The sequence below is a fragment of the Marmota marmota genome, unplaced genomic scaffold (genome assembly GCF_001458135.2).
Source record: "Marmota marmota marmota unplaced genomic scaffold, marMar, whole genome shotgun sequence".
NCBI lineage: Eukaryota > Metazoa > Chordata > Mammalia > Rodentia > Sciuridae > Marmota > Marmota marmota.
Genome location: NW_025999932.1, coordinates 4,735,123 through 4,761,259, shown reverse-complemented (window position 1 = coordinate 4,761,259; position 26,137 = coordinate 4,735,123). Strand labels below are relative to the sequence as shown.

The following is a 26,137-nucleotide window of genomic DNA, read 5'->3' as shown; positions in this document are numbered from 1 at the left end:
GTTGTTCATAATGTCTAATTTAAAAACTCTAAAAGTGTCTATATCTCTTCCCTATTGTTAATATTTTATTCCACTTTATTCTTTTGTTGTCTATGATATAACATGAAAAGTTTTATTTTTTAATGTTTGTTTTATCAATAAAGAAACAGCTCTGGACGGCATGTGCACTTGTTCTGTTTGTCCACACATTTATTTCTTCATTTGTGCTGAGTATGACTCTGTCTTTTGTTCTGTTTCCTTTTATCATTTCCCTCTAACTGCATTGTATTGAATGCCACTTTACTCATTAAAGTTTATTTTAAAGTATAAAAAACGTTTTGCTCTAAATCCTTACCTAATAATAGCATTAGATAATTCTCTTATTCATATTCAGTGATTTTACATATTTTTAAATTGCAATTTATATTTCCGTTTCTATTTAAATGTCTTTGAGTCTTTTTGGTACAATTTTAATTAACACATTTTAGGACTATTTTGTAACTAACTTCAAGTTTATTTATATTAAAGAATTTATTTATATTAAAGAATTGGGCATTTAAGTGTGCCAGGCCGGATGGTACATGCCTGTAATCCCAGTGGCTCAGAAGGCTGAGGCAGGAGGATTGCAAGTTGAAAGGCAGCCTCAGAAACTTATCGAGGCCCTAAGCAACTTGACAAGGCTCTGTGTCTAAAAAGAAAAAAAAAAGAATCTGTGGATGCAGCTCAGTGTTTAAGTGCCCCTGAGTTCAATCCCCTGTACAAATAATAATAATAATAATAATAATAATAATAATAATAATAAATTAGCTCTTTTTCTGATTATTTCTTTGTCTTCATTATGCAATCTTTTAAAATAAACATCTATGTTTAAATAAACATTTACTGTTAACAGAAAAAATGGCACTCTTTAACCAAAAAAATATATTTCATCTGTTGATTGGGGTTTTATCATTGTAGTTGCTTTGGGGGTGACCTTGCATACATGCTGTCAGGGTCATCTCTACCCCCCAGAGCGCACCTTTCTGTTCCACCTTTTGACCTCAGTGCTTCTGGCTGGCCTGCATCCTGCATGTTTCTCTGTGCCGTGTCCCCGTCTGGCCTCACAGTGACTGCAAAGGAGAACTTAACACTTTGTATGTCTATTGCCAGGCAGGTCCACAGCATTGACTGTGGTTTCCTGATTGCACAGTATGGCTTCCATCATTTGATACTAAATGTTCCCTTACGAATCTCTGCATCCTGTCATTGGCTATGTGAGCATTCACTGCATATTTTTTTCTGTTTGTGAAATTCATTTTTATTGATTTTATTACACCTTTTTAAAACAATAATTATACACACTTGAATCTATGGTTATTTAGTTACTAGTGTGTATGAATGAGTAACAAATTCTTACTTTCTTTAACTCATTCCTCATCATTTTTGGAGTGTTTATTTAGCTTCAAATTATTAACATTTTATATCTTCCCTCCCAGTAATTTTAACATAACTATTTCCATATTATTTCTGTATTATGATTTCTGTCATAACCCTGGGCTATTGGGTTATAAGCAACAGAAACCTACTGGAGCTAATTCAGGCAAAGAATAGAAAACCAAATGCGGATCCCTCCAGGTCTGTTGGAGACTGTCTCCTCGGCAGTCCCCGGAGACCTCAGCTGCAGGCCTCTGGCTCTTCCTTTCTCCACACACCCTTGCAGGCAGTCCTGGTTCTGATCAGGTCCCACTTTCAGGTTTCATTGCTTCTGTGAACACATCCTACTCTGTCGTTTTCACTTCAATTTCAGTAGGATTTAGGAACAGATGGGAGGTCAGGTTTTGGCTTCAGCCTGCCAGCTTGAACCAGAAATCACACCCATTCTTAAATGCAGGGATTTTATTATTACCAAGACAGTTTTTGTCAGAAAATGTTTTTGGAAATTGGTGTTTTCACATTAATATCTGTTCATTTTATATTTGCACAGTGGTGATTTCACATATAAACTAAGGGTTACTTAAAAATAACTTACCAAAATAAATAAATAAACCCACTTTCAGTGTTACTCAAATGCTGCTACTTTTTGCCTCTAAACATTAAAAAATAGAAGGTTAAATAATATGTACAGAATTTGCTGCTTTTTCAAGGGTATTTCTTTATTTAGCAGTAGTTGGTATTGAACCCAGGACTGTTCTACCTCTGAGTTACATCCCAGGCATTTTATTTATTTAGTTTTGCAGTGATTTAGCTAAGTTGCTGAAGCTGAAGAAATTGCAATCCCTCTACCTCAGACTCCTGAGGATTGCAGCTGTGTGCCATTAGCTCCTGGCGTTCAGGGTTCTTTTATAACTGGACAAGTAAAACCATAGAAAATGAGAGTGGTATCTAAGAAATCTAGAAAAAATTCCAAATTGTAGCGACTATCTGAAAAATGAAAAAAAATCAGACTTTGGAATAGTTATATGTTTATATAACTATTATATAATTAAATTATAAACTATATATTTATAACCTTTATCAAATCTTTTAAGCATGAGCAAAGTTTAGTAACTAAGTCATTCATTTGTAAATGAGTATTTGGGGGGCGAGTCAGGGTGGGCATATCAGATCGTTAATGGTGAATGAAGTTTCACATTACTATAGCTAAGCTAATAGACATGAATAAAATATATTACTTTTCTCATGTTTGACATTGTTGAGAGTGAAGATTATTCCTCCACTCCATCTCAGAATTATCAACACCTAGCAGGTTACTTGTCTATGAAAGAAAAATGAACATTGATTTAATGAGAGAGGGAGCCAAGGAATGATACAGCTTGTGCTGTAAGAGAATGCCACACAGAACTGAATGTGCTAGACCACAAACCACCTAGATGTAGCCGCACAGTAGCCTCTTGTGTTACATAGAAATGTTACACAAGCACCGGCAACCCTCTGAGTCCACAGGCTCAGCGTCCATGGACTTAATCAACTGCAGGTCGAAAATATTAGGGAAAAATAATGCATCTTTAATGAAAATGTATGAAGTTTTTTTCCCATCATTAAACTAAACAATATAGTCTAACAACTCCTGACATAGCATTTACATTGCATGGTATTACAACTGGCCCAGAGATGATTGAATGTGTATGAGCATAGGTTACAGGCAAATTCTATGCCATTTCATCTAAGGAACCTGACCATTTCGCCGATTTTGGTATCCCTGGGGGGTCCTGGGCCCAATACTCCAATCCCAACAACTGTCCTGGATAAGGAAGAAAAATCACAGACTCTTTAAAAAGGCCCATATGGACCTGATTATGTAAAGGCCACTCAGAGCTGAAAGTTAACAGCACATAAGATAGAGTATAGATTACTCAAAAAATTGAAAAATGATACTATATGAAATTAAAATCAAAGGCCCACACTGAAATGGCAGAGAAGTTTTACAGAGAATTTACTTATTCATTAAGACCATAAGCTAAATTTGGGAATAAATTGGGCATTCGAAATGTCTTGAAACTAAGCAGAGAATTTCCTCAACTGGTGTTCCCAACGTCTTTGAGCATTTTACTAAGAGAACAGACTGTCTGCAGCCAGAGAGAATATAGTCTAAACAGAAACCTAACACACGCTGTTAAATATCACATTTCACATTGTTATTTTCCCAAAATGGTTACAGTGATTTTTTTTTAATTATGAAAAATGTGTTCTGAGAAAATAAGAGAGAAAATAATGGACAAAGAAAATGAACATGCACCAAACATATTGAATTTCCCACCCCACCCCTAACAAATCCTTTGAGGTTTGCCTGGTGATCACTGGACTTGATGGCACCCTGCATAGGGCACCCCAGGGATTCCGGGGAAGGGCCAGCACACTGCAGGACAACTGTCTGTGTCTGCCCTGAGTATTAGAGCAAAGGAGGGGTCATGGCAGGGGAAGTTCCAGGGTAATATGGCCTTTGTCCCTCGTCCCTACTCTGAGAAGTTACCAAGTACCAGGATTATCAGGTGGAGACGGCGGGAGTTACCACGGCCAGGAGTAAATCAGCAGTTCTTTCTCTTCCTCTGCGGTGAACCCAATGTTCTTCAAAATGCATTCACTTTGCAGATTGGATTGGCTCTCTCAAATGGAAGTGCATTAAGAGAATCTCACAAAGTGCCTTAAAGAGCTCAGATGATTCCAGCGCTGCCTAGGAGCCTGAATTTCAGGTGGATGTGAAGGAGCTGGATCTTCTTCAGCATGTCACCCTGCTTCCTGCTGAGTGCTGCTTTTGTTCCCTTGGATGCCCAAGAAGCCACTTAAAGAAAACTGCATGTTCCTCATTGAGAACATTATCCATAGATAGATATGCTATCTATTTTTATTTATTTTTCATCATTTTTCTCTGTGAAACGGTACTGTCTGGATAACATGCTGTGGACCAGTATCATTGCTTAGTGATTGCCCACAGACTTTTTAAAATTGGAAATCCTGGTAACTACAACGCTGTAAAGGAAATATTCTTGTAATAGGAAACTACACAAATAATTCTGAGACTGCAGTATCTTAAGTCATGAGCTGTAATGGAAAAGACAGTATTGTTAATGCTTTGATCCATCAGCATATTTAGAGTACAAACAACATTTCCTTTTTTTTTTTAAAAGAAAACCAGGCATTTTGTGTAATCACAGAGTACACATGCAACTACCCCACTGTCTGCATGCATACAGTTAAGTCTACTCTACATGAGGCAAAGGTTTAAGGCATACAAACACCTCGTAAATAGGTCCTGATTCCAGAAATGTGGTTGTTTTTCAATGAGTTAGGAGGGAATTATTTTTCTGATTTGATTCACTAGTTTTTGAAATATTAAATGTTAAAAAAGAAAACAGTTGTGATTTTAAACAAAACTTTTTACTCAAAACAAATGCTAAAGTTTAAGTTGGCAAGACCTAGACTCTAAGAGGAAGCAATGTTCTTTTAAAGAAAATATAAGATAGCAATCCATAGAGCAGGTCTGAAAACGAGACTCAATATTTTTGAGTCGATTTTAAATCTGACAAAAACATTATCTACAATAATTAACCACCTTTATATTTTCAGATTTGAATTGAATCGACTTGCAGTACTTCCACCATTTGAAGTAGAACATTCAAATAAAAATAACATGAGACAGTAATTTTCTAAAAGGAGTCTCAAGCACTTGGGAAGCAATGTAGTGCTGGCAGCAGGCAGGGCTGGGGGTGGAGCCTCGGTTCTGTGGGCCTGGACACCACTCCACCGAACTGCTTTCTTCCATCAAAAATTAGACTGTTATCTTGGAGTTGCACACTTTCTGCAGAGTGATAGGGAATAATCATCTAATTCAGACTCTGGTATGCCAGTTGCCAAACAGAATGTCTCTGGCAGAATGATAGTTTTTATTCCCCTAGTTCAGCGCCAGATAGGGAAATAAAATTATAACTCATTGCACCCAATGGCATCTTGGATCTTTTCTGTTTTGCTTCCCAGGCGCAGCCCTTTTGGGTCATTGGTTTACATGTTGTTATTGTTGTTATTATTATTATTTTGCACCAGAGATTGAACCTGGTGTGATTAATCACTGAGCCACAATCCCAGACCTTTTTATTTTTTATTTTGGGGCAGGGTCTTGCTAAACTGCTTAGGCCTTGCTAAGTTGCTGAGGTTGGCTTTGGACTTGTGATCCTCCTGCCTCAGCCTCCTGAGCCTGGGATTCCAAGGGTGTGCCACCACGCTCAGCTGGTGTACATATCTGTTGAAGACAAAAGACTCTGAAGTTTTAGCACATTGCAAAGGATCTGATCATTATCACTAATTAGTCAAAGAATGAATTTAAAGTGGTAGAGGTATAATGCCAGGGAATCATCCTTTTCTCCTTCTTTTATAAACAACAGGATTTAATATCCAATTGCAACTCTTAATTAGGATACCTAGAATATCTATTCTTCAAAATGACCAAGATAGTCACTTTTACAATAGTTTACATGTCTTTCTGAAGATTATTTTTTTTCAAAAACACATTTTTTAGAAGAGTTAGAAGACCTATTAAAGGAAAAAACATAAAGAAAAATAATGTCATTTTCGAGTCCCTGTCTCCTAGAGGCAGTACAGTGTGAGCCAGGCAGGAGCTGGCTCCTGGGCCCCTCTGCGCTGGTCATCTGCAGTGTCTGATGTGCCTGTCATTCCATTCGACCCCAGTGGGACAGCATTCTTTATAGATCTGTTTCCTGCATAAACAGAGACGTGGAAAAGGAGAGACAACTGGTAATGAAGGAAGAATGGAAGAAGGAAGGGAGGGAGAGAGAGACAAAGTCATGTGCATTCACTTAAGAATTAGACATTAAGAAATAATGTAAAAGGAAATAAAAAGGACCAAGGAAACAGTTTCTCTGTCTTCCCTTTCCACTTCTGTAAATTTTCAAAAACAGCCTTCTCTATCCTTAGTTTCTTTCCTCCTCTATCCATGCTTAAAACTGAACATACAAAGCTTCTAGGCTGGAATGTGTTTAATTGCTTACTTCTGCAGAAGAACATGTGTTTCTTAGGTCATGACCAGGTCTATTGATCCCTTTTGTATTAACAACATCCGGCACAAGATTGGTGCATTACAGATATGGTAGAAAGAATGATGGATCACTATTAGAAAGAAGGTCCACTTCTTAATCTTCAGAAGTGTGCATAATTTATGGAACATGGCAAAAAGAATTGAGGATGCAGAAGGAATTAAGTTAGCTTGCTGGAAGACCTTAAAATAAGGTGATTTTTCTGGATTATCCATGCAGGACTAATGCAATCACAAGAGCTCTCAAAGTGGAAAGAAGGCAGAGGGTGGATAAGAAAGAGATGACGTATGAAGGACTCTCAACCACTGTTCCCTTTGAAGATGGAGGAGGGAGTCAAGGAACATGGTGGCTTCTGGAAACTGAGAGCAACCGTCAGCTGACAGGCAGCAAAGCAACAGGGCCTGAGTGTCACAACAGCAAGAAACTGCATTTTGCCAACTGTCTGAGAGATGACACCTGTGCAGGGGAGCCAGCCTGCAGACCCGTGATTCAGCCCCAGGAGGAGCTTCTGACCTACAGAACCACTTGGCAAGTTCTGTCAGCAGTGGAATATGTAGCACAAAGAGCTTTTAGGAAATGATCATCGAATGAATGAAGAGGCAAGAGAAGGACTGAAAATGCAAGAGGAGATACTTAGGGGCAAAGAAGCAGGGTGTACTTCTCCATTGGAAAAGTGTGAAGGAGGAGGAAATCAGCTTAGATGTATTCAGTGCAATTAGTCATTTGCATTTCTCCCTAGCACAGTAAGCCTAACAAGTATTTTATAATAAAAGCAGGGAAATAACCCGCTGGAGCCAAGCTCATGACAAGAAAGTCACTATTAGAAGAATTTCAGCTATTCCAATTACAATCTAAAGAACTGGGGAAAGGAAAGAACAGAAAAGTGTAATGGACCATGCAGTGAACTGTGAACCAAGGAGACAAGGCGGCATCTCTCTGCCCTCCTGGAAGACCTTCCTTATTGATCAGGACATCTCTTCTTGAGGACTCAGTCTCAATTCTCCTGCTGTGTGGGGCGACCGACACGAAACCCACCGTCAGGCTGCCACAGCCCAGCGCCTGCAGCTCTTTGCATTTGGACCTTCTCTCATAGACTCCCATTCACTTCTTAGGTCATTTGATGGAGCTCATGATTTATAATAAATTTGATGCTTTTACTGATGGTGATTCTCCATGTGATTAAAAGTTATTATCTCTCTGGGTAAAAAAAAAATACAGAAAGGAATGAAGAGAGAAGTCGTTTATTTTGAAGGGATGCAGAATGGGAATTGCACAGTAGGCCGACTGCAAATCTGAGGGCAGCCTTGCAAGTCAGCAAGACCTGCCTCAAATAAATAAACAAATAAAGCTGGGGATGTAGCTCAGTGGTACAGCACCCTTTGATTCAATCCTCAGTATTGAAAATAAATAAATCAAATTTTTAAAAGATTGAGAATCTAAAAGCCAATGAGGAATTGGTCAAACTGTTGCATAAAGCAATTTGTCTTTATCTCTTTTCAAAACCACATGAGAAGCTCATAAAATCAAGTTGAAAATGATAGAACAAACATATTTCTTAACCAAAGGAAATTTCCCTAGAGACAAAAAGCTTATTCTGCTAGACTTTTTAAAAAATATATATATTCCTTTTTTTCCCCTTTTAAACAGGCTTTATTATTTAGAGCAGTTTCAGGGTTTCAGCAATATTGAGCAGAAGTTCAGAGTGTCTAGATATTTTTCAAAGGGAAAAGTCACTGAGTACAGTTTTCTCCTGAGATGAAGGGTTTTTCAGTCTCAGGTCTAAAATCTTCCAATTATTTAAACATGAAAAATTGGACACAGCATGCACAATGGTGTCACAGATTCACACTGCTATGTTCCTTCAAAGGAAGATTTGTGAAATTTACAAAAATGGTTTCATTTTACAAACCAAGATGATCTATAATGCTAATGCTGACTCTCCATATGATCATTATCCTCTAAGACTTCTGGACTGGGCCCTTGTCCTCTTTAAAATCCCTTTTTTATCTGCTTCCTGACCTCTAATCCTGCAGAAATTTTGAATTAAAAAAAATGTCTCCATGTGAAAGTTACAATTTATTCACAGACCAACATTGAACTCATCTGTTTCTCTCCACCATTGCAAGCCACTTCTCTGGGCATGGCTCTGCCAGGGCTGCAGACAAAGTTGTCTTCTTCACTTTCTTTGCCCACAGTGCATCCATGTGTCCAAACTTTCTCTTCTTATACGAACCTTGTTATGGGATGAATTTTTTTCTCCCCAATTTCACACAGTTAAATCCTTGTCCCTGGGAATGTACTGTTTTTGGAGAAATGACTTTTAAAGAAATGGTTCTGTGAGAAGCAGATCTTTGGGGTGAGCCCTAATCCAGCATGACTAGTGGCCTTAGGAGAAAAGGGAATTGGACACACAGAGAGACACCAGGAGCGTGACAGAGGAAGCACTGCATGTGGAGCGGGAGGAAGCCATCCACAGGCCGAGCGGAGGCCCCCACCGCTGCCCACACCTCCATCTTGGACCTACAGCCTCAGCACTGTGAGAGCTCATTTCCTCTATATCAGCCACGCAGCCCGTGGTGACTCCAGCCTAGCAGAGCACTACACCATCAAATAGGAAGAGAGCCCAGCCTCTTGGCTGCAGTCTAACCGAACGGACTCCATTAAGACCTCAGAGACACCACCCATCACCATCTGAGATGCAGGAATCAGGATGCAGTATATGCATTTGGGAGACACAACTCAACCTGTAATGCTCAGTTTGGGGAACCCACTTAAAATGTGCCATGCTTGAGGTTAGAGATCCCAACAGGGTAACACAGATCAAACTAGAGTTTTCAAAGAGCATTCTGGAAGATGCATTTTCAAGGAAGCCTCATGCTTTCAATTTTCTCCTTGGGGAGGCCCCACATTTCCATCAGAGCTGCCCTATTCAAATCGTCCCCAAACCTTTCTTCTCATAGAATTGATTTTAAAACTATTTTTAAAGCCCACACTTAAAAAACTGAACTTCAACAATTAAATCTAAAATATTTCCTCTTTCCATTACCTATGTTTCTTGGGAAATTTAACCATTTCATAAGTATTTCATACATTTACATATGCATGTAATAATACATGTCTACAAGTGTTACTTGCATATATAAATAATATATGTGAATTTCACATGTAAATATGCTATACATTGATCTATGCTACAGATATTATCTATTATGTGGTACCTATAACACAAATTAGACTGAGGTTATTTAGATTCAGATGAGTACCTTAGACCGTGGTCTGTCTTTCCCCTTTACATCAGCACAGTTTTGGTGTGTTCATGTACAAACTGAAAGCCTCCCTCACCAACCCGACTGACAATGTTAGCCGTCTAAGCACAACTTTTTTTCAAGAACAGTGAGACAGACTGTTCTCTTATTTAACCAGAAAAAAAAAATGGTCTGGGTTGCAAAATGCTTGTAGCATTCATTTTTAATGGGATATATGCTGTTGAGAAGCCAGGGCATGTTTGTGGAACCACTTAAGCATGCAGGGACTGCAGGCTGTGGCTCCTCCCTCTTCTGCAGAAGCCACGGACTGGCTTTCTCCAGCTCCACCAGAGTAGGGAAACCTTTACTCACACACTGATTTCAGGATGGACTGGCTGGCCATTTCCTGTTCCACTGGAGATACACACACTGGACTCTTAGCTGGGAAATGTGGAGCTCTTCCTGCTTCTGAAGTAGCAGATTTGGGGTTAATCCTGGGCGAAAGCAGCACCAGATCCCAAGGGGTCAGTGAGCCGGGCGTTCCTGCCTTGATCTTACAGCCATGTGGCGTGATGGTGCTATTCAAAGCAATTTGGTGTCCAGAGCAGCTGCAGAGGGGTTGGTTCTTCATAATTTATTAATTTTTTTTTTTAGGTGAACAACCTCATTGAATAAGATTTTGCTGTCATGGATGCCTGAGTCTCCTCTCTGTCGTGGGGTTCAGGAAGCCATGCTGCTATGGGCACTGTCACCTCCTTGTGCTGGGCAGGGGGCAGGGGGTGTCTCTGAATGGATTGATTCCTTTCCACCCAGGGTGCACCAACCTACTCGACTCTGGGCACCTGGCACTGCCTTACCTTAGGGTGGCATCCAGTAGTCCAACTGGACAAAGGGGCCAGAGAAGACTGCATGGGACTGCCAGATGCCATGTCACTTCTGCTGGAAGGTCAATGGGCAATTGTTGGCTGGTGTCACTAAGATCTTCCCTCAGGGACCTCAAAAAGCCAACTACCCTGTTCTCTGCTGAGTCTCCTTGTGCAGCCACAGTCTAGACCTCAATGGTCCCTGGAGCAGCGAGCTCAGTGCTCACTGCCAGGAAACCTCTGCGGACTAGTTCCCCCAGTTCATGCAAATGCTGAGCTGGTTTCCTCAACCTCCTGGCTGGACCAGCTGTCTCCCTCCCATTGGGTGTTCGATGGGCTCAGCAGCGTTAGTTGCTTATAGAGAGGAGGAGCTGTTTGGGGGGCCTGACTTTGCAAAACTACTGGCAGAATCCAGGCATCTTTACATCTACTCCAGCCCCCTCCCCCCACACACATTCTGTTTCCTTGCAGAGGCAAATGAGCTTTTGGGAATACACATGAAGGTAGAAGTCAGGAAGAGCAATCTTAAGTGTGAAGGATCTGAATGCAGATACTAACTGGAATAAACCTCACAAGTACAGTATTCTAAGCCAGGTGTGTTGCCACATGCCTGTAATCCCAGCTACTCCAGAGGCTGGTGCAGAATTATAAGTTCAAGGCCAGCCTCAGCAAAAGACCCTGTCTCAAAATAAAATGGGATGTAGCTCAGTGGTAGAGTTTTACCTAGCATGCAAGAGGTGTGACGCCCAGCACCAGAAAAGAAGCACAGGATTCCAGTGGAAGATATCGCCATCATATAAAGTTACTAAATTTCATTTATTTTTATAACTTATTCTCTTATTTTAAAAATTTTATTCTAGACATAGCATCTCTCTTCACATTTCTTCTTTGGCCCAAACTGTGATAAATTTTGCTTAGGATCAAATGATTCTAAAACTAAAGTGGCATTTCTTTTTCTTTTTTTTTTTTTTTAGAAAAAAAAAATTATAGTTTAAAAAGCAATTAAACATAGAAACACACTAGGGAAAATTCAGAAATGCAACATAGTATGGGTGACTATTTTGAAAATCTCTGGGAAGCAGATTTTTTTTCTGCCCAAATCCTCTTTTAATGAGAAAAATCTGTTCTCTTTTAAAATCCTGCTCAGCTCGCTGGCCACTTTGAATGGGATTTGGGGATCGTTTAGTCTTTCTCTCTTGGAAACTCTCTCAAACGTGAACTTTAAGACAGTAGACACTTCGGAAACTCCTCTGTGGTGAGATCCGCATGCCCATCTATTTTCTCCCGCGGGATTCCGAGTCTCTCGGCGGCGGTGCAGTGGCGCAGCGCGGCCGCGAGGGGGCGCCGTCGCCGCGCGCTCACCCTGCCTGTCACGGGGGAACCGCAGCAGCCCACGGTGTTTTCCCGAGAGGCAGAAACAGAACCTCGTTCTTGTCACAGCTAAAAAATGGGATGCAGAATTTACGTAGAATTCTGAAAATATGTTTCATCTCCGTTGTCAGTAACCCTCAGCGGACCAACTTTTACTTTTGTTCTTTCACTAATTTCCCTACGAACAGATCGCGCCGGGTCTATTCTATCCGTCAATCAAAGGGTAATTTCCCATGTTTGTTGCCATAGCACCCACAGCCTGCGATCCTCCGCTGCCTCTGTTTTCTTAATCTCGGCTCCCTATTACAGGTAAGCAATCAAGGAGTTCTCTGGGGACTCTAGATGGAGGCGAGGAGGTTGGAGAGGGAAACCCACGTAATTACCCCGTGACGGCTGAGCCCAGAGCCGCCCACCCCCTCGCTCTGCAGAGGGAGACGAGCTGCGACAGCGGTGCATGGTGAGCCGGGCCGGAGCTGAGCCCACCCACCTGGAGCCCTGCAGCCGGCCCCACATGGACTCAGGCCTGGGTCCTGCCCTACCACCACGCAGAACTTCCCCCTGATTAACCTTCAACCCCTCCTTTATGATGTGTAGGTTTTGTTCTTTAACTGAGAAACCATAGAGATGGCAGGTACAGTGTCTTTCCTTTTTCTCCTAAAACAGAATCAGAATTAAGCATAGGAGGCTGTGCCCTTGCCACCTGGGATTGGTCATGACCTTCTGTAACACCCTGGGTCAAAGACACTGTTCATCCTCAGAGGTTCCTTCTTAATAAGTTATGGGTTTACTGAGGATCACAGTCACATATAGCAGTGGATGATCAAAATAAATTTCAAACTTCGACATTTAGCACGTGGGTCTGTCACATACACATTATAAAGAAATGGTACACTGAGTGTTGAATTTAATAACAGGTACCAAAATTGTGAAGAAAACGTGTTTATTTAGAGAAATTTTATCTGGTCTGAATCTTCTAGTTCACTAATAGCAGGTGCTGAGATTCACTTTTGTAAATGATAGAAATTTCCAGTATCAGTATGTCTCATAAAACAACATGAAGAAGAACTTGGGGTCCCTCCAATTACATATCCCTAAAAGGCTGGGTACAGAGTACTTTGAGGAGAAGTGGTCACAATACCACTGGTTTGTCACAAAGGAGAAGCACCTTGAACAAGATTGTTCATCACTTGTACCTGACAGTGACACTTACAATTATGCACTCACTCAATAGCGGGGACATTGACAAAAGGAATAAGTTGAGAATCCTCAGCATCAAAGAGGGCACTGTCTCTCCCAGGAGCTGCCAATCCTGTGCATTTAGATAGTGAGGAAACAGCTGAAGTGAGTGTGTTGAATTTGAAGAAAACTGCAACCTTGCCTTCGATCCTTGATGATAATTGATAATTTTCAGTATAATACCTCACTTACATTTTTGTGTTATTAAAAAAAAATTACCAGAGGCAAAGATTAAGATTAGCTTGACGCACTCCTCCTCCTGGGATGTGTGGGACGTGGTTGATGGCTGCCACAGAGCCTGGTTTAGTGAAGGGGCTACTGCTGGTGTGTAGGCCATACTGCCATGAGCCGCCATCCAGGTGGCCTGGGATGTCAGCAGCTAGCTGGGAGTGGGGAAGATTGTTCCCCTGTGTTGAGTCTGCTCGTTGGTCGGTTTGGAAGATGATTCCCTCAATGTGCACTAAGGAGCCTACAATGGCTCATGCTCCCTCCACACATACTTAGAAGACCAGGTAGCCCAGCCTTTGAGCACACTAAGAAGAGGAACCTCTGAAAAATGTGCGACTTGGAGTTTGGGACGAATGCTGAGCACAGGGTGCTCCTCCAGCCAGCCCTACTGCATCTCTGAGCTGATTTCTTCCAAGCTGAAGCTGTTCTCTGGGGACCCTCATGCATTTGGCAAGGTAGCAGTGCACAGAGGAGCACTCATCAGGGACACCCCCAGACCCTGGGGAGACGATATGATCCTGTGTGGTCACAGAATCTCCAGAGGCCTGGCCATCTCCAGGAAAGAAGATGCAGATGCAATTAAGGCATGGAAGACTTTACAAGGACATGGAGGTTTACAAGGTCAATTATCTAAGGTAATACAAGGAGCTAATGAACCTTATGCTGAATTTGTAGATAGGCTTATTCNGTATCTCCCCATAATACTCCCATTTTTGTCATCAAAAAGAAATCTGGTAAATGGAGATTATTGCAAGATTTAAGAGCCATTAATAATGAGATGGTTATTATGGGACCTGCTCAATCGGGGATTCCTCAATTGTCTGCTTTGCCAAAAACTTGGTATGTTTTAGTTATAGATATTAAAGATTGTTTTTTTTTCAATTCCAATTCATCCTGAGGATAGTCCACGTTTTGCATTTATTATTCCTGCACTGAATCATGAAGGTCCTGATCAGAGATATGAGTGGAAAGTACTCTCTCAAGGGATGGCTAACAGCCCAACTATGTGTCAAATTTATGTTAACAAAGTAATCCAGCCACTTAGAAATAAAAATCCTGAACTACAAATATTTCACTATATGGATGATGTATTATTAGCACACAAAGATAAAAACACATTGCTAGAAGTTTGCTGGGGCTGCTGTGAGCCAATCATCAACTGGCAGCTGGAAGTTTGCTGGCAGCTGGAAGTTTGCTGGGGCCCCTTTGGCTGTGGCTCTCAACAACCAGTCTGAAAACATGATCTTTCCTGTCCAAGACTTTCACAGAACTTCAGGACAATATGCATGCGGCATTGACCGTGCAGCTCTAATGGCTCAGTAATGAAGCCACATGGAGAGTGGAGGAAGAACAGCAAGGTCCCAGAGGCTCCTAGAGCAGAGCCCTGGTAGCCTTCCACGGAGATGAAGGAGGCACTGTGTCCTGAGCCAGCCACACAGCTCTCTCTTCCTGTGGGGTTCCTTAACAATGTGATTATGGAGAGGAAGATTTTACAAAACTTAAAAACAATTAAAAATACTAGGTGTGCTCTGGCCCACGTTGTGTGGAGGGAAATGCAATCCTGACTTTCCCTTTCTGTTGGCCTTGAAAGTCTGAGAAAGGAAGTTAATGTCCAAGTGCATCTTTGAGATCCACAGATATGGATGAAGATGAGGAGACAATTGAGGATATACAGCATCACCTACACCCCCGCCTGGGCTAGTGTCCACATTAAGAACCAGGTGCAGGCTGCCGACCTTCTGCAGGAGAAAGCCACACACGTGCCCATGACAGCAGACAGCATTCCACAAGACACCGTGCCTTTCCCCAAAGTCCTAGCACTGCTGACACCTCCCTGGCCCATAGTCAATAACTAAGGGCCACAAATTTTGACAGTTGTTAATGGGAAGTTCCATGTAAACCTCAAGATAAATTGAAAATTGCCTGTGCCTGGTGAAATTTATCTCAGAAGGCAAGAAGATAATTTTGAAAGGGGGGGGGGAAGGAAAGATGTTGGTTTCCTTCTTCTTCCTCCCTCCCTCCCTCCCTCCCTTCCTTCCTTCCTTCCTTCCTCCCTCCCTCCCTCTCCTTCTCTCTCCCCTCTCTCTCTTTTCTCATTTTCTCCCCAACAGAGAAGGAACATAAAAAATGATCTAAGCATCAAATCTGTAGAATAACAAGAACAACTGCTAAACCATTTGACATTTCAAAGATCACCATCTTGGATACAAGGGCATTTGCCAATCTGTGTTGTTGGGTGATCTTCTCATCTGTGACCCTTAGAGCAAACTGGCATGGGTTGGGAAGGGTGACTGCTATTGCTGATGTGCTAGGAAGGGTAGTGTCACAGGAAGAATGCATGAGAGAAAGAGCAGCCCACATCTCCTCACCTACAGCCAGGGGTCCTTCCCCCCAGGATGACATGAGACACCCGTCCATTCCTCCAGGTAGGTCTTAGGAGGAGAACTGCAGGGCTGTCTCTTGCTGGCTTGTCACTTGCACTTAGAACAATATGGCTAATGCACAAGAGATCTGGAAATAATTTGATGGATTTCACATTTGCATCTCAATATGTCACTGTGTTTAAGAGGAGTTTCCTAAAATCTAAGATAAGAATAGAGTTTTCATGTTTGTCTACACTTATGATAGTGTTTTATCCTTAAAACTTGAAAACTAGACGTGGTATGAGTCAAGACATGTAGTTACAAGGATATTGTGTTTTCCAACTATAACAAAATACAGAGAAACAACTTGGATTTTCACTTCACTCTGGCCAAATATCTCATTCTCAATGTTATTGTCAAAAATGAACCACTTTTGTCCTTTGCATCTTACTCTGAGTTATATAATGCTTATAAATATCCAGAAAATGCATGCAGTTGCTGGTGTTTCTCCCCCTCTCAGCCCTCCACGGAAACAAGTAAACATTGTTAATGGGAAATATAAACTCAAATTGTATTTGGCACTTGTGCAGCTCTAACACACAAACCGACATACATAATAACTTATGCAGATATGTTATGCTACTGATACTTAAGATAACATAAAGTTCTCAGAAAATAGACACGGAGACATAAACATGCTAATTTGGAGAAGCATCACCTTAACGGTCTTTCCCCATCATCTGTTCTTATATAATGTAGAGAAAATGCAGGCAGAATCCAGCCCACTCCTAGTCACATGTAAGTGTCTCACTATTGCTAACACGTTCCCTGCAGAATTATCCTCTCACAGAGTTCATGACTGTGGACTCAGTGATAGCGTAGACAGTGGAGCATAAACACTGAACAGTGTTCAGATCATGGGGGGGCGGTGCTTTCTGTGCCTCTACCTGGGCAAGCATGGAAAATTACCAGCTTCATCTTCAAAGGCTGTATGAGTGGGAGGAAGCAGCAAAGCAAGGAAACATCACAAAAGAAGGAACCCCGAGAGACACCGGGCAGAGCAGGCCCGCTCCTACCTGTGCAGATGAAACTGGAGAGGCCTCCGTAGATGACTTCATCATTGTCGGGCAGTATAAACGGACACCTTGTCTGAACCTCCAAACAGTATTGCTTGCAAGGAATTGTCTTTCTGCAGTTAAACTGTGTGACTTCAAAATACTGGGAACAGAGCCAGGCTTTGTAGACAATCTGAAAAAAAAAAAAGAATAAAAAATATGGCGGGGTGACAAGAGCTCTGCCTACAGTAAAGGACATGCTGTACTGCGAGCAGCACACTGTGGTTTCAAGTGGATCATAAGGAAACCTCATTTCCAGAAAGCATATTTACACAGTGGCAGCTGCATGCGATAAGAGTGTAGCAACAAATTTCTGCAGTAGGAGAAAACAGTCAGCGATTGAGCACTTACTAACTTACTAATGTGCAAGGCGAATTCTGGCATTTGGTTTACCAGATGCGTGTCTTTGGACAACAGTGGATTTAGTGAAGTTTTCAAACCCAGGGATATATAGGGGAAAAGGCAGAATGACCCTGTGGATAAACTGTAGCTATTTACTGCAGTGAGCAAGGTGGCTAGTGATTCCCTGGACCGCGGCATACCGTTGACGCCTCTATCGGACACTAGATGGCGCCAAGGTCATTAAAGAAGGGCTCCGGCTGCAGAAGCACCGTCTGCTGGCCTGGCTCGAACCTCTGAGGCGCAGAACAGGAAGACAGGGGCATTTACATGGATGACTCACATCAGATGCAGAAAAAACCTCCTTGGAAGACCGGAAACACTCAACATAGATCAGAAATGACATGCCGTGGTGAGGTTAGGAGGAGGGAAACCTCGTCACAGCCACAGTGTCACCTGTTTAGAGGTTATGTTATCCACGTCAATCTTGGATCTGTGTTTTGTTTTGGTTTTGGTTTTGGTCCTAGGGATCAAACCCAGGGGTGCCACACCACTGAGCCACATCCCTAGCCCTTTTTATTTGTGTGTGTGTGTGTGTGTGTTTTGAGACAGGGTTTCTCTGAGTTGCTTGCTAAATTGTTGAAACTGGCCTGGAATTTGCACATCTCCTGCCTCAGCCTCCCTCCGGAGTCGAGTCACTGGGATTAAAGGCGTGTGACACCACGCCTTGGCTGTTTGGTGTTTATCTAATTGAATGTGATGTGAAAGGAGTCTGTCTTCATTTTTCTTTGTTTTTTGGTAGCTATTCAGAGAAATATTAATTGGGAAAGATGACTTTTTCCTTACATAAAAATAACCCCAATTTAAATTGGAATAAACATTGGCCACAGTATCCACCAAAGGGATGAATCACTGAAATTCAGCCTTGTCTTGGGTCCTTGGCAGTGATGGCTTTTTTTGTTTGTTTGTTTCTAGGTTTTTCTGTTACTCGGATAACATTTTGCCCATTGTGTGCTAGGGAAACATCAATGGTTTAGAGTTCCATGGACACTAAGAGATTAAAAGTTCTAGATAACAATAGCAAGAATAATCAATCATTTGTCATGTTTATTCTGTGTTCTAAGCATGTTACAATTAGCATGTAATTTTTGGCATATAGTTAAAGTGTAGCTATTAGCCCCTTTGCTCAAGGGGATAAGTGGAAAACCCACGATTTAAATTTATATTCTAGAGGACTCTCAAGGTCATGTTCTTAATAATTTGTCTATGTTTAATTTGAAAACTTTCTCAAAGAACTTAGGCAATCACAGGGAGTTTTTGGATATACCCAGAAGCAACATGTGTGCTCCTTTTCAAAAGGCACTTGCTAGAAGGAGGATTGCATAGAATTTCTGTTCTTAACTTCCAATTAATTTCATTAACATGAAGTTATGTTCTCTGGTCAAGATGCCTCCACAAGAGTAAGATGGGATAAATGTCAATTTCAGATCCAATTTTAGATAGCCAAAGTGATTCTTATTTGCTAAGTCATTGTCAGTGGTCCATAGTTACCCATATAACCAAAAACAGACAAATAATTCCTATTCTTGTAGGTCTTTTGAGTGGGTCCTAAATGTAAAAGTATACAATGAAAATTTTCACCAGAGAAAAAAATGCTCTCTTGGCTGGGAATCCCTTTAAGAGTCCTTAAATTTCAGCTGGGAAGGTGGTGGGAGTGTGCCCAGGCACTTTGTGACAGGTGGAAGTGGTACCCCTGCATCATCAGAAAGGGGCTGGAAGCATCTGTTTCAGAAGAAGAGAAAATAAAATGGGTTTTAACCATTCTTTGGGGTTAAAGTTTGAATTGAAGATACTTTGCAGAATACCACTTGATATGCGTGTGATATAATGTGAAATATGAATATATGATATAAACCGAGGTGATCTAAGACTGGTCTGTGTTCACCGTGTGAATCCTGGTTCTAATTACCTACCAGGTACCGGAGGGGTTTGGGAATGGTTCTATCTACATCCTAACAATAAAGTTCCACTGTAAGGAAAGCTCACATTCTGGGAATTTTAAAGGGATTCCCAGCCAAGAGAGCATATTTCTGAAACTCTAAAGCCTAGAGTTACATTGTTCTAAGATAAGATTTTTCTTTTAACGAGTATACCTATGTAATTTCAGTCAATTCCATGTATTTTCATGGGCCTTGGGGTGCATGTCCCCACTCTTGCTCCCCATGGGCTTTGACAGAGTCAGGATGGTGTCCCAGTGGCCTCTCGTGAGCATTAGGGACAGACAAGGTCTCTGGGGACACAGACTAATCCTCTTTCCCAGTCTTTTCCTCTGCATTGTTCTCTTGGAACAGAACCATTGTTCTTCTACTTCAATTTGTATGGAGATTTTTCACTCAAAAAATGCATAAGGGATCAAAGCAGGTGTTATAAGCAGGCGGTAGATGGTCTGCCAGAAAGTGGCCACTGCTGCACAGCTGTCTGGGGCACTCAGGCCTCGCACCATATCCAGCCAGGTCCCCTGCATGTCAGTTCCTGATCATCCACATAGCAACATTTGAACACGCCGCCAAGAGCTCTCATCTGACTATTAAACATTTTCTAAAATTTGAGTTCTAGGCACAAGACATGTCAGAAAGCAACTGGAAGAAACAGTGAGAATCAAAACAAAATAAAGACAGGAAAAATATTTTATTGCTACTTAAGAGACTAAGTCTGGGCTGGGGTTGTGGCTCAGCAGTAGAGTGCTCGCCTCGCACGTGCGAGACCCTGGGTTCGATCCTCAGCACCACATACAAAAATAAACAAGTGAAATAAAGGTGTTATGTCCAACTAAAACGAAAAAATAAATATTTTTTAAAAAAGAGAGAGACTAGTCTGAGAAATTATTTTTCTATAAATGGGGATTCATCTTTTCTCTGTGTAGACATGTTTCTGATAAAAGAGACAAGGCACACATACAGCACATTTGCTAAAACATTCCAGAGGTAACCGGAAAAGCTTTGCCAGGGAAGTAAGAAAATTCTTCTCTAATCTAGACAAAGATTACTTGAAATGTGAAATACTGGGTTAGCAAGACATCTGGAGACTGTCATGTGGATAACAGAAATGGCTGCGGACGCGCAGTAACTGGAAGTAGAGAGGGGCGGCTACCTGCAGATGCCTCAGTATCTAAGGAGCTGCTGGGTGCTAATGACGGTGGCTTTTTTTTAAGTGTAGAAACAGAAGGTAAGAGTGAAAACAAATAGGTAAATATTGGCACAACATAAAGAAGCGCTTTCTTGCCAGAAGAGATGTGTTGGAATAAAATGGTCTCTCTGCTGAGGCACTAAGCTCTCTTTAACTGGAAGAACTCAAACTGACTTGAAATTTCTGGTCAGAAAACCTCCAAGAGGATTCTTGGGTGAGGAAGCTGAGAGAAATGAGTGGCTCCAAGATACTTCTAACACGTTTCTAGAAGTTTCTGAAGGAGGGAGGTTGATAAAATTGGATGTTTTGTGGTGGCATGGAGCTAAAAGGAAAACACTTTTTTCTTTTCTTTTTTTTTGGGGGGGGGGTACTGGAGATTGAACCCCAGGGTGTTAAACCACTGAGCAACATCCCCAGCCCTTTCTATATTTTACTTAGAGATACGGTCTTGCTAAGTTGCTTAGGGCCTTGCTAAGTTGCTGAGGCTGGCTTTGCACTCATGATGCCCCTGCCTAGGGTTTGACAAACAAAAGCATGTGACAAGAAATGAATATACTTGCTTCATATCATTGGAGCTATTTAGTACAAGGAGGTAAAAGACCTTCTCGATCATAGATCAGCCTTCCCCTACAGGAAGGCTCTGGACATATCTTCTGATGGCTCATCTGTTGAGAACCTTTCACAAAATGCCTACAATTAGCATTTTTTTTCCTAATAGGAGGCCAGATTATCTTTACTTTTTAAATATACTTTGTTTCCCTCTCCAAATCCATATCTATATCTTAGAGTTAAGTGGCAGATTTATATTGCAAATATGTGTTAGTCTGCTGAGAAAAATATCGTGCTGGCTACAAATTTTTAGTACAAAGAAAAACATCAGGTATTGGCAATGGTTGTCCTCTTCAAACCAAGAGGTCCCTTTCTCATGTCCCGGTTCTTTCTGATCTGCCACATTTGTTGATGCATTTTGTTAGGTCCACTTCTGTCGGCTCCACTGCTTTGCTGGCCTGTGTCTGGGGCCACACATTTATGAGCTCTGGTCTGCTCTGGCACCTGCCTCGGGCTGCTGCAGTTAGGTGCTTAACGCATGCGACAATTTTGAGCAGGTGTGGAGCTCAAAATCAGCTCCCCTTTGTGTCCCTGAACGCCTGCTGCCGGCTCTGCCTGTGTCGGTGTCTCCTGAAGGCACCTGCACCCAGAAGCTGGCAAGTGTGGTACTTTCTGAGGGGAAGATATGAAACCAAAGCACTGCCTGAGGCCCAGCCAAGTCTGGGAGGATCTGCAGGGAGGCTGAGTGCTGAGGCCCTGGGCCACCAGAGGCAGACAAGGGCAGCACACGATATTTCTGGCCCCCTCCCTGAAGAAGGCTGCGAGCACCTCCATGCTCTGGGCTGTGACCCACTTTTCGGATCCTGCTGTTACGCTTGGGCTTTTCCCTGGTGCCGCAGAGCTCCCTGAGCCCCTGCAGCGGCCCCACATTCCCAGGTGCGCCCACGCCCTTCCCAGCACCAGGCTGAGGCCCTGTGCTGCCCGTGGCCGCCGGCGTCCACTCACACAGGGACAGAGCTGGTGTGGCCACACTGCGCCGACCTCAGCTGGCCTGCTGCCCAGGGCAGGCCACGTGGGGGCCACAGAAGCTGACTGCAGAGAAGGTGCCCAGCAACGTGCAGCCTGTGCTTTCCCAAGGAGAGGAGGCGTGGCCCAAGGCTGAACCTGTGCCCAGGGGAGAAGGGAGACCGAGAAGAGTCTGCCAGCCCCTCAGCACGCTCAGGAGAAAGAGTGCCCTACTTAGGATCCCAGCGGGCTTGCTCCCTCTGGCCCTCCTTATTCCACCTCTTCTGTCCCCCACCTTCTGTTCTTTCATCTCTCCCTCTTGATCTCACTGTGGTTGGGCTCCAGCAGGGGCCTCTCCATTCCAAGCTCCCCAGCCCAGCTGCTGAGTCAGCCATTCCCCATCCGACCTCTGGCCAGCACTGACCACGGTGGGCCCAGAGAGGGAGCCCCCCGACTTGGTGACTTGCAGTACCCTGGCTTCCCTCCTCCTCCCGCCCGCCTAGGCCTCCCTCTGTGTGCTGTTGTCTTGGGTTCTTGTCTGTTTTCCTCCACAAAATGTCAGTATCACTTAGGCCCCAGATCTGGTCCGCAGTCCGCCCTCATGATTCATTTGTTATCTGGGAGATAGTGAGAGCTACATCTATTTCCAGTGCCATCTCTCTCTCTCTCTTTCCCTCATCTGATCTGTTTCAGTTAAACTCTTCAACATCTCAAGTTCAGGACAATACCAAGTTGGAATCAGCATCTTTTCAGAGGAAACTGGGAGCTGCCCTAAGCCTCTTCTGCACTCTCCACGACTCCATCCCCCTCTGTGGGGCCACCCCTCGACCCCTCTGATACCTGGACACCTCTTCTGCTTTCCGCTGACACCTGCGCTCTCCCTGTCACTGCCTCTCCCTGCCCTGTGCGCTCTGCCTTTGTGCCCTGCACTGTGAGCTTGTCCTCAGCTGCAGTCGGAGGGATGTTGGCCTAGTTCATTGATTTCGCCACTCCAGGTGTCATCCATCCCTGAGGGCACCAGGGAAAAGTGCAAAGCCCTCAACAGCCTCAGAAGCTTAATGACCTTTGTCCTGCTCTGCACTTCAGCCGCATCACGCCATTCCCATCCTTTCAGTGGGCTCTCAGGCTGTGACAACTGACGGGCAGGTCACTAAGTGTGCCTTGGTAGCTCCTGCCTGAAGGCACCTCCCTCCAGCTTGGCCTGCTAAGATCTCATGTCCTGTGAAGCCCTTCTGGATGCCCTCCTCAGTCCCCATTTCAAGCCCCTGAATGGCATTCCAGTGGACGTTCACTGGCCCCCTCTTGCGGCTTCCTTTCTGGAGTGGACACTCTGGCAACCATCAGAGCCTTGTGCCTTTTTGTATCCCTGGTGCTCTGGATGTGCCTAGTAGAAGTTTACCTTCAGGGGACCTCTCACTGGGAATTAGCTGCGTGCCTTTGGGTTTGCGTACAGAATCCTGTAATTGGTGAGGGACTGCCAGGCCAAGACTCTGAGGACATGCAGACCCAAGGCTCCAGCCTTAATCGAAGGTCCAATAAACGTTAAAGAAATAGAATTTCAAAAGCCCACTTTATATAGCGAATCTCTCTTCCAAAAAGATGCCATGGTCCAGGTGCCCAGTGCAGGGTGGGCCCAGGTACAAGCTGAGAATGTCCCACACAGCAGAGGCGAGGTGGGTTGCCACCCAGTGCTCACAGGGCCTAGCAGAACCTCAGGGAGCAGAGATGAGCCTAAGCGTGATCTTTAGATGAGCACTGTGATTTGGTTGGAATTATGGCAAAACAGGGTCGTTGCTCTAATTCATACCTTCCAAAGTAGTTCTGCCAGACCTCCAAAAAGGAGTGTTCGCAGTGGTAGTAACCTAAGTTTAGCTCTTTCCTTTTGGGGTAAGGACTCTGAGGGAGCTGCCCTCCCCTGGTCCCCATGACTGAGACAACATGGTGGGCATCTGAGAGGAAGGATGTCCGTTCATGGAGGCTGCCGTGGCACCCTGGCCATCCAGGTAGCTGTGGTTTCTCCACAGCCTTTTCTGAAGTTGGGACAAGGCAGGAGGAAATGCACAGCTCCTCCTGTGGATGGTGGGCACTGGGGACATGGTGGCAATGCAGGGCCCTCTGCCCACACTACCTGTGAACCCAGTCTGCTGACTGTCATGAAGGTGGCAGGGACCTGCTGCGATTCGGGCAGTGAAAGGACAGCGAGTGAACATGTCCACGCACACCCTCTTCCAGGCTCCACGGCTCAGGCTAGCTGAGCATGTTGAAGAGGGTTTAAAAAGCGGTGAAAATCTGTCTTGTAAAGAAGAGGAGATGGAAGTGAGTCTCAGACCCATGCTGAGGCCAGAGGTGCAGAGCAAGGGAGACTGTCGCCTCCACGGAGAGAGGAAGTATGCATGAGGCTGAGGCAGGAGGGTCGCAAGCTCAAGTCCTGCCAGGGCAACTTAGGAGACCCTGTTTCAAAATAAAAAATAAAAAGGGCTGGGGAGGTGGCTGAGTGGTAAAGTGCTGCTGAGGTCAACCCCCACAAATCTCCCCTCCCTGAATCATCATAAGACATTTTCCCTGACTCGAAAAATAGCCCAATTAAAGGAAGCAGGTGAGCCACGTCAGGCCGAGCGTGCTGGGGAGAGAGCGAGGTGCACAGCAGCAGGGGCCTGCAGGTTTAGGAGAAGAGGCATCCCACAGGAGGGAGGGAGCGAGCTGGGCTTGAGACAGGGAAAGCCGGGCGGGAGGGATAGTGTCACTGAGGATTGGAGAGGGAAGAGGTGACACTAGCAAGGAAGGAGCGGTAGATGCTTCACGTCCTGGTCATTGTACCAGGTGGGTTCAGCGCTTCATCATGTGACATGGGGCTCTCACTCTCAGTCTACACACATGGAAACCAAGGCCCGGGCACCTAGCAATCTGGTCTGAATGAGGAGGATGAGCCCATTACCCTGCCCACACCCCACATCGACACCAGCCAGGAGTGAGCAGGTGTTAACGCAGGATACTCTCAATACAGGTGTTTGTGGGTCCCAGGAAACCCCTCTTCTCAGGTTGGGCTTTGGAGATCGACCACTCTCTGTCTACTCTCCACAGCTTAATAAGACACTTCTGCAACTGTTACAGGCACCTTTCCATAATGAAATATGTAAAATACAGCTAAGGATTCTTGCCTGTGTTTTTCTTAACACAGGCTTGAAATGCTTTAAACCCTGGCATAAGCAATGCTATTGTTGGTGAGGAAGATCAAGAATTTTACCTGGAAAAAAAAATTTGCCTGCTACCAGAATGAACAGCCTCCTCCAACTAAGCAGCTTATTTTTCTGGTCCCAATCCTAAGTTTGCACCCCCCCCCCCCACTCTGGCTACTTCTCCCACGAACATTTACCCAACCATTAAATTATGTAGAAATGACACTAAATTATGTATGTTTTAAATAGGATGCTCCAAACACTTTTAATACTCCATAAATTTAAAGCTTTTGGTACATTTCCCTTACATAAATAGGTATTTATAAAGCACATATACAAACTATTAGTGTACATTGTAACACAGACACAAAGTATAAGTGTTTGCACATGTGAACGATGGAGTAAATGTGATGGTATGGTGCCCGTCCTGGATGGCCACACTCCACTTGGAAGCCTGCCTTAAGTTAAATGGCAATTCTCAACTTCTAAGTGCTGAATGACGTCATGCAATTTGCCCAATTATGTTGCACAAACAAAACTGAGCATTTGCTTGGATTATGAAGGCCAAGTTTAATGAATTTTATCTGACTAAACAAAACCCCAAAACCACAAAGAAAGCAAGAACCTAGTCTATCTTAACTCAGCAGTGAATATCACAGAGTGGGGGCCTGGCCTTGGGCAGGGCTCCGCCATTGTTTCTTGAATGAATGGATGAATGGATGAATGAAGGCATCCAGACACTAACTGAAGGGGGCTAACACAGGCCTACGCAGACTTGTCCCTGTCCTCCCCTTTGTCCTCCTCCTGTTCTTCTTCTGATGTAGGAAATACTGGGCAAATAAGTATAATTTTGGATACGCTGCAACATTTTTCTTCAATTGAAGATAATATTGAGGTTCATTGCTGACATTGTAGCAATGATACTGGTGATGACTACAGTTATTATTTTTTTTTTTTG

The 26,137-nt window shown here is 43.4% G+C and overlaps 1 protein-coding gene across 3 annotated transcripts in view; it reads right to left on the bottom strand.

The window, feature by feature from the left end:
- The window catches only part of Nalf1 (NALCN channel auxiliary factor 1), a 566,094-nt gene that overhangs the window by 7,793 nt on the left and 532,164 nt on the right, over window positions 1-26,137 (bottom strand). For all 3 annotated transcript variants that reach the window (XM_048800644.1, XM_015484090.2, XM_048800645.1), the window contains one exon: window positions 16,886-17,057. In XM_048800644.1, the coding sequence (XP_048656601.1) occupies window positions 16,886-17,057 (172 nt within the window). The remainder of the gene's footprint in view (window positions 1-16,885; window positions 17,058-26,137) is intronic.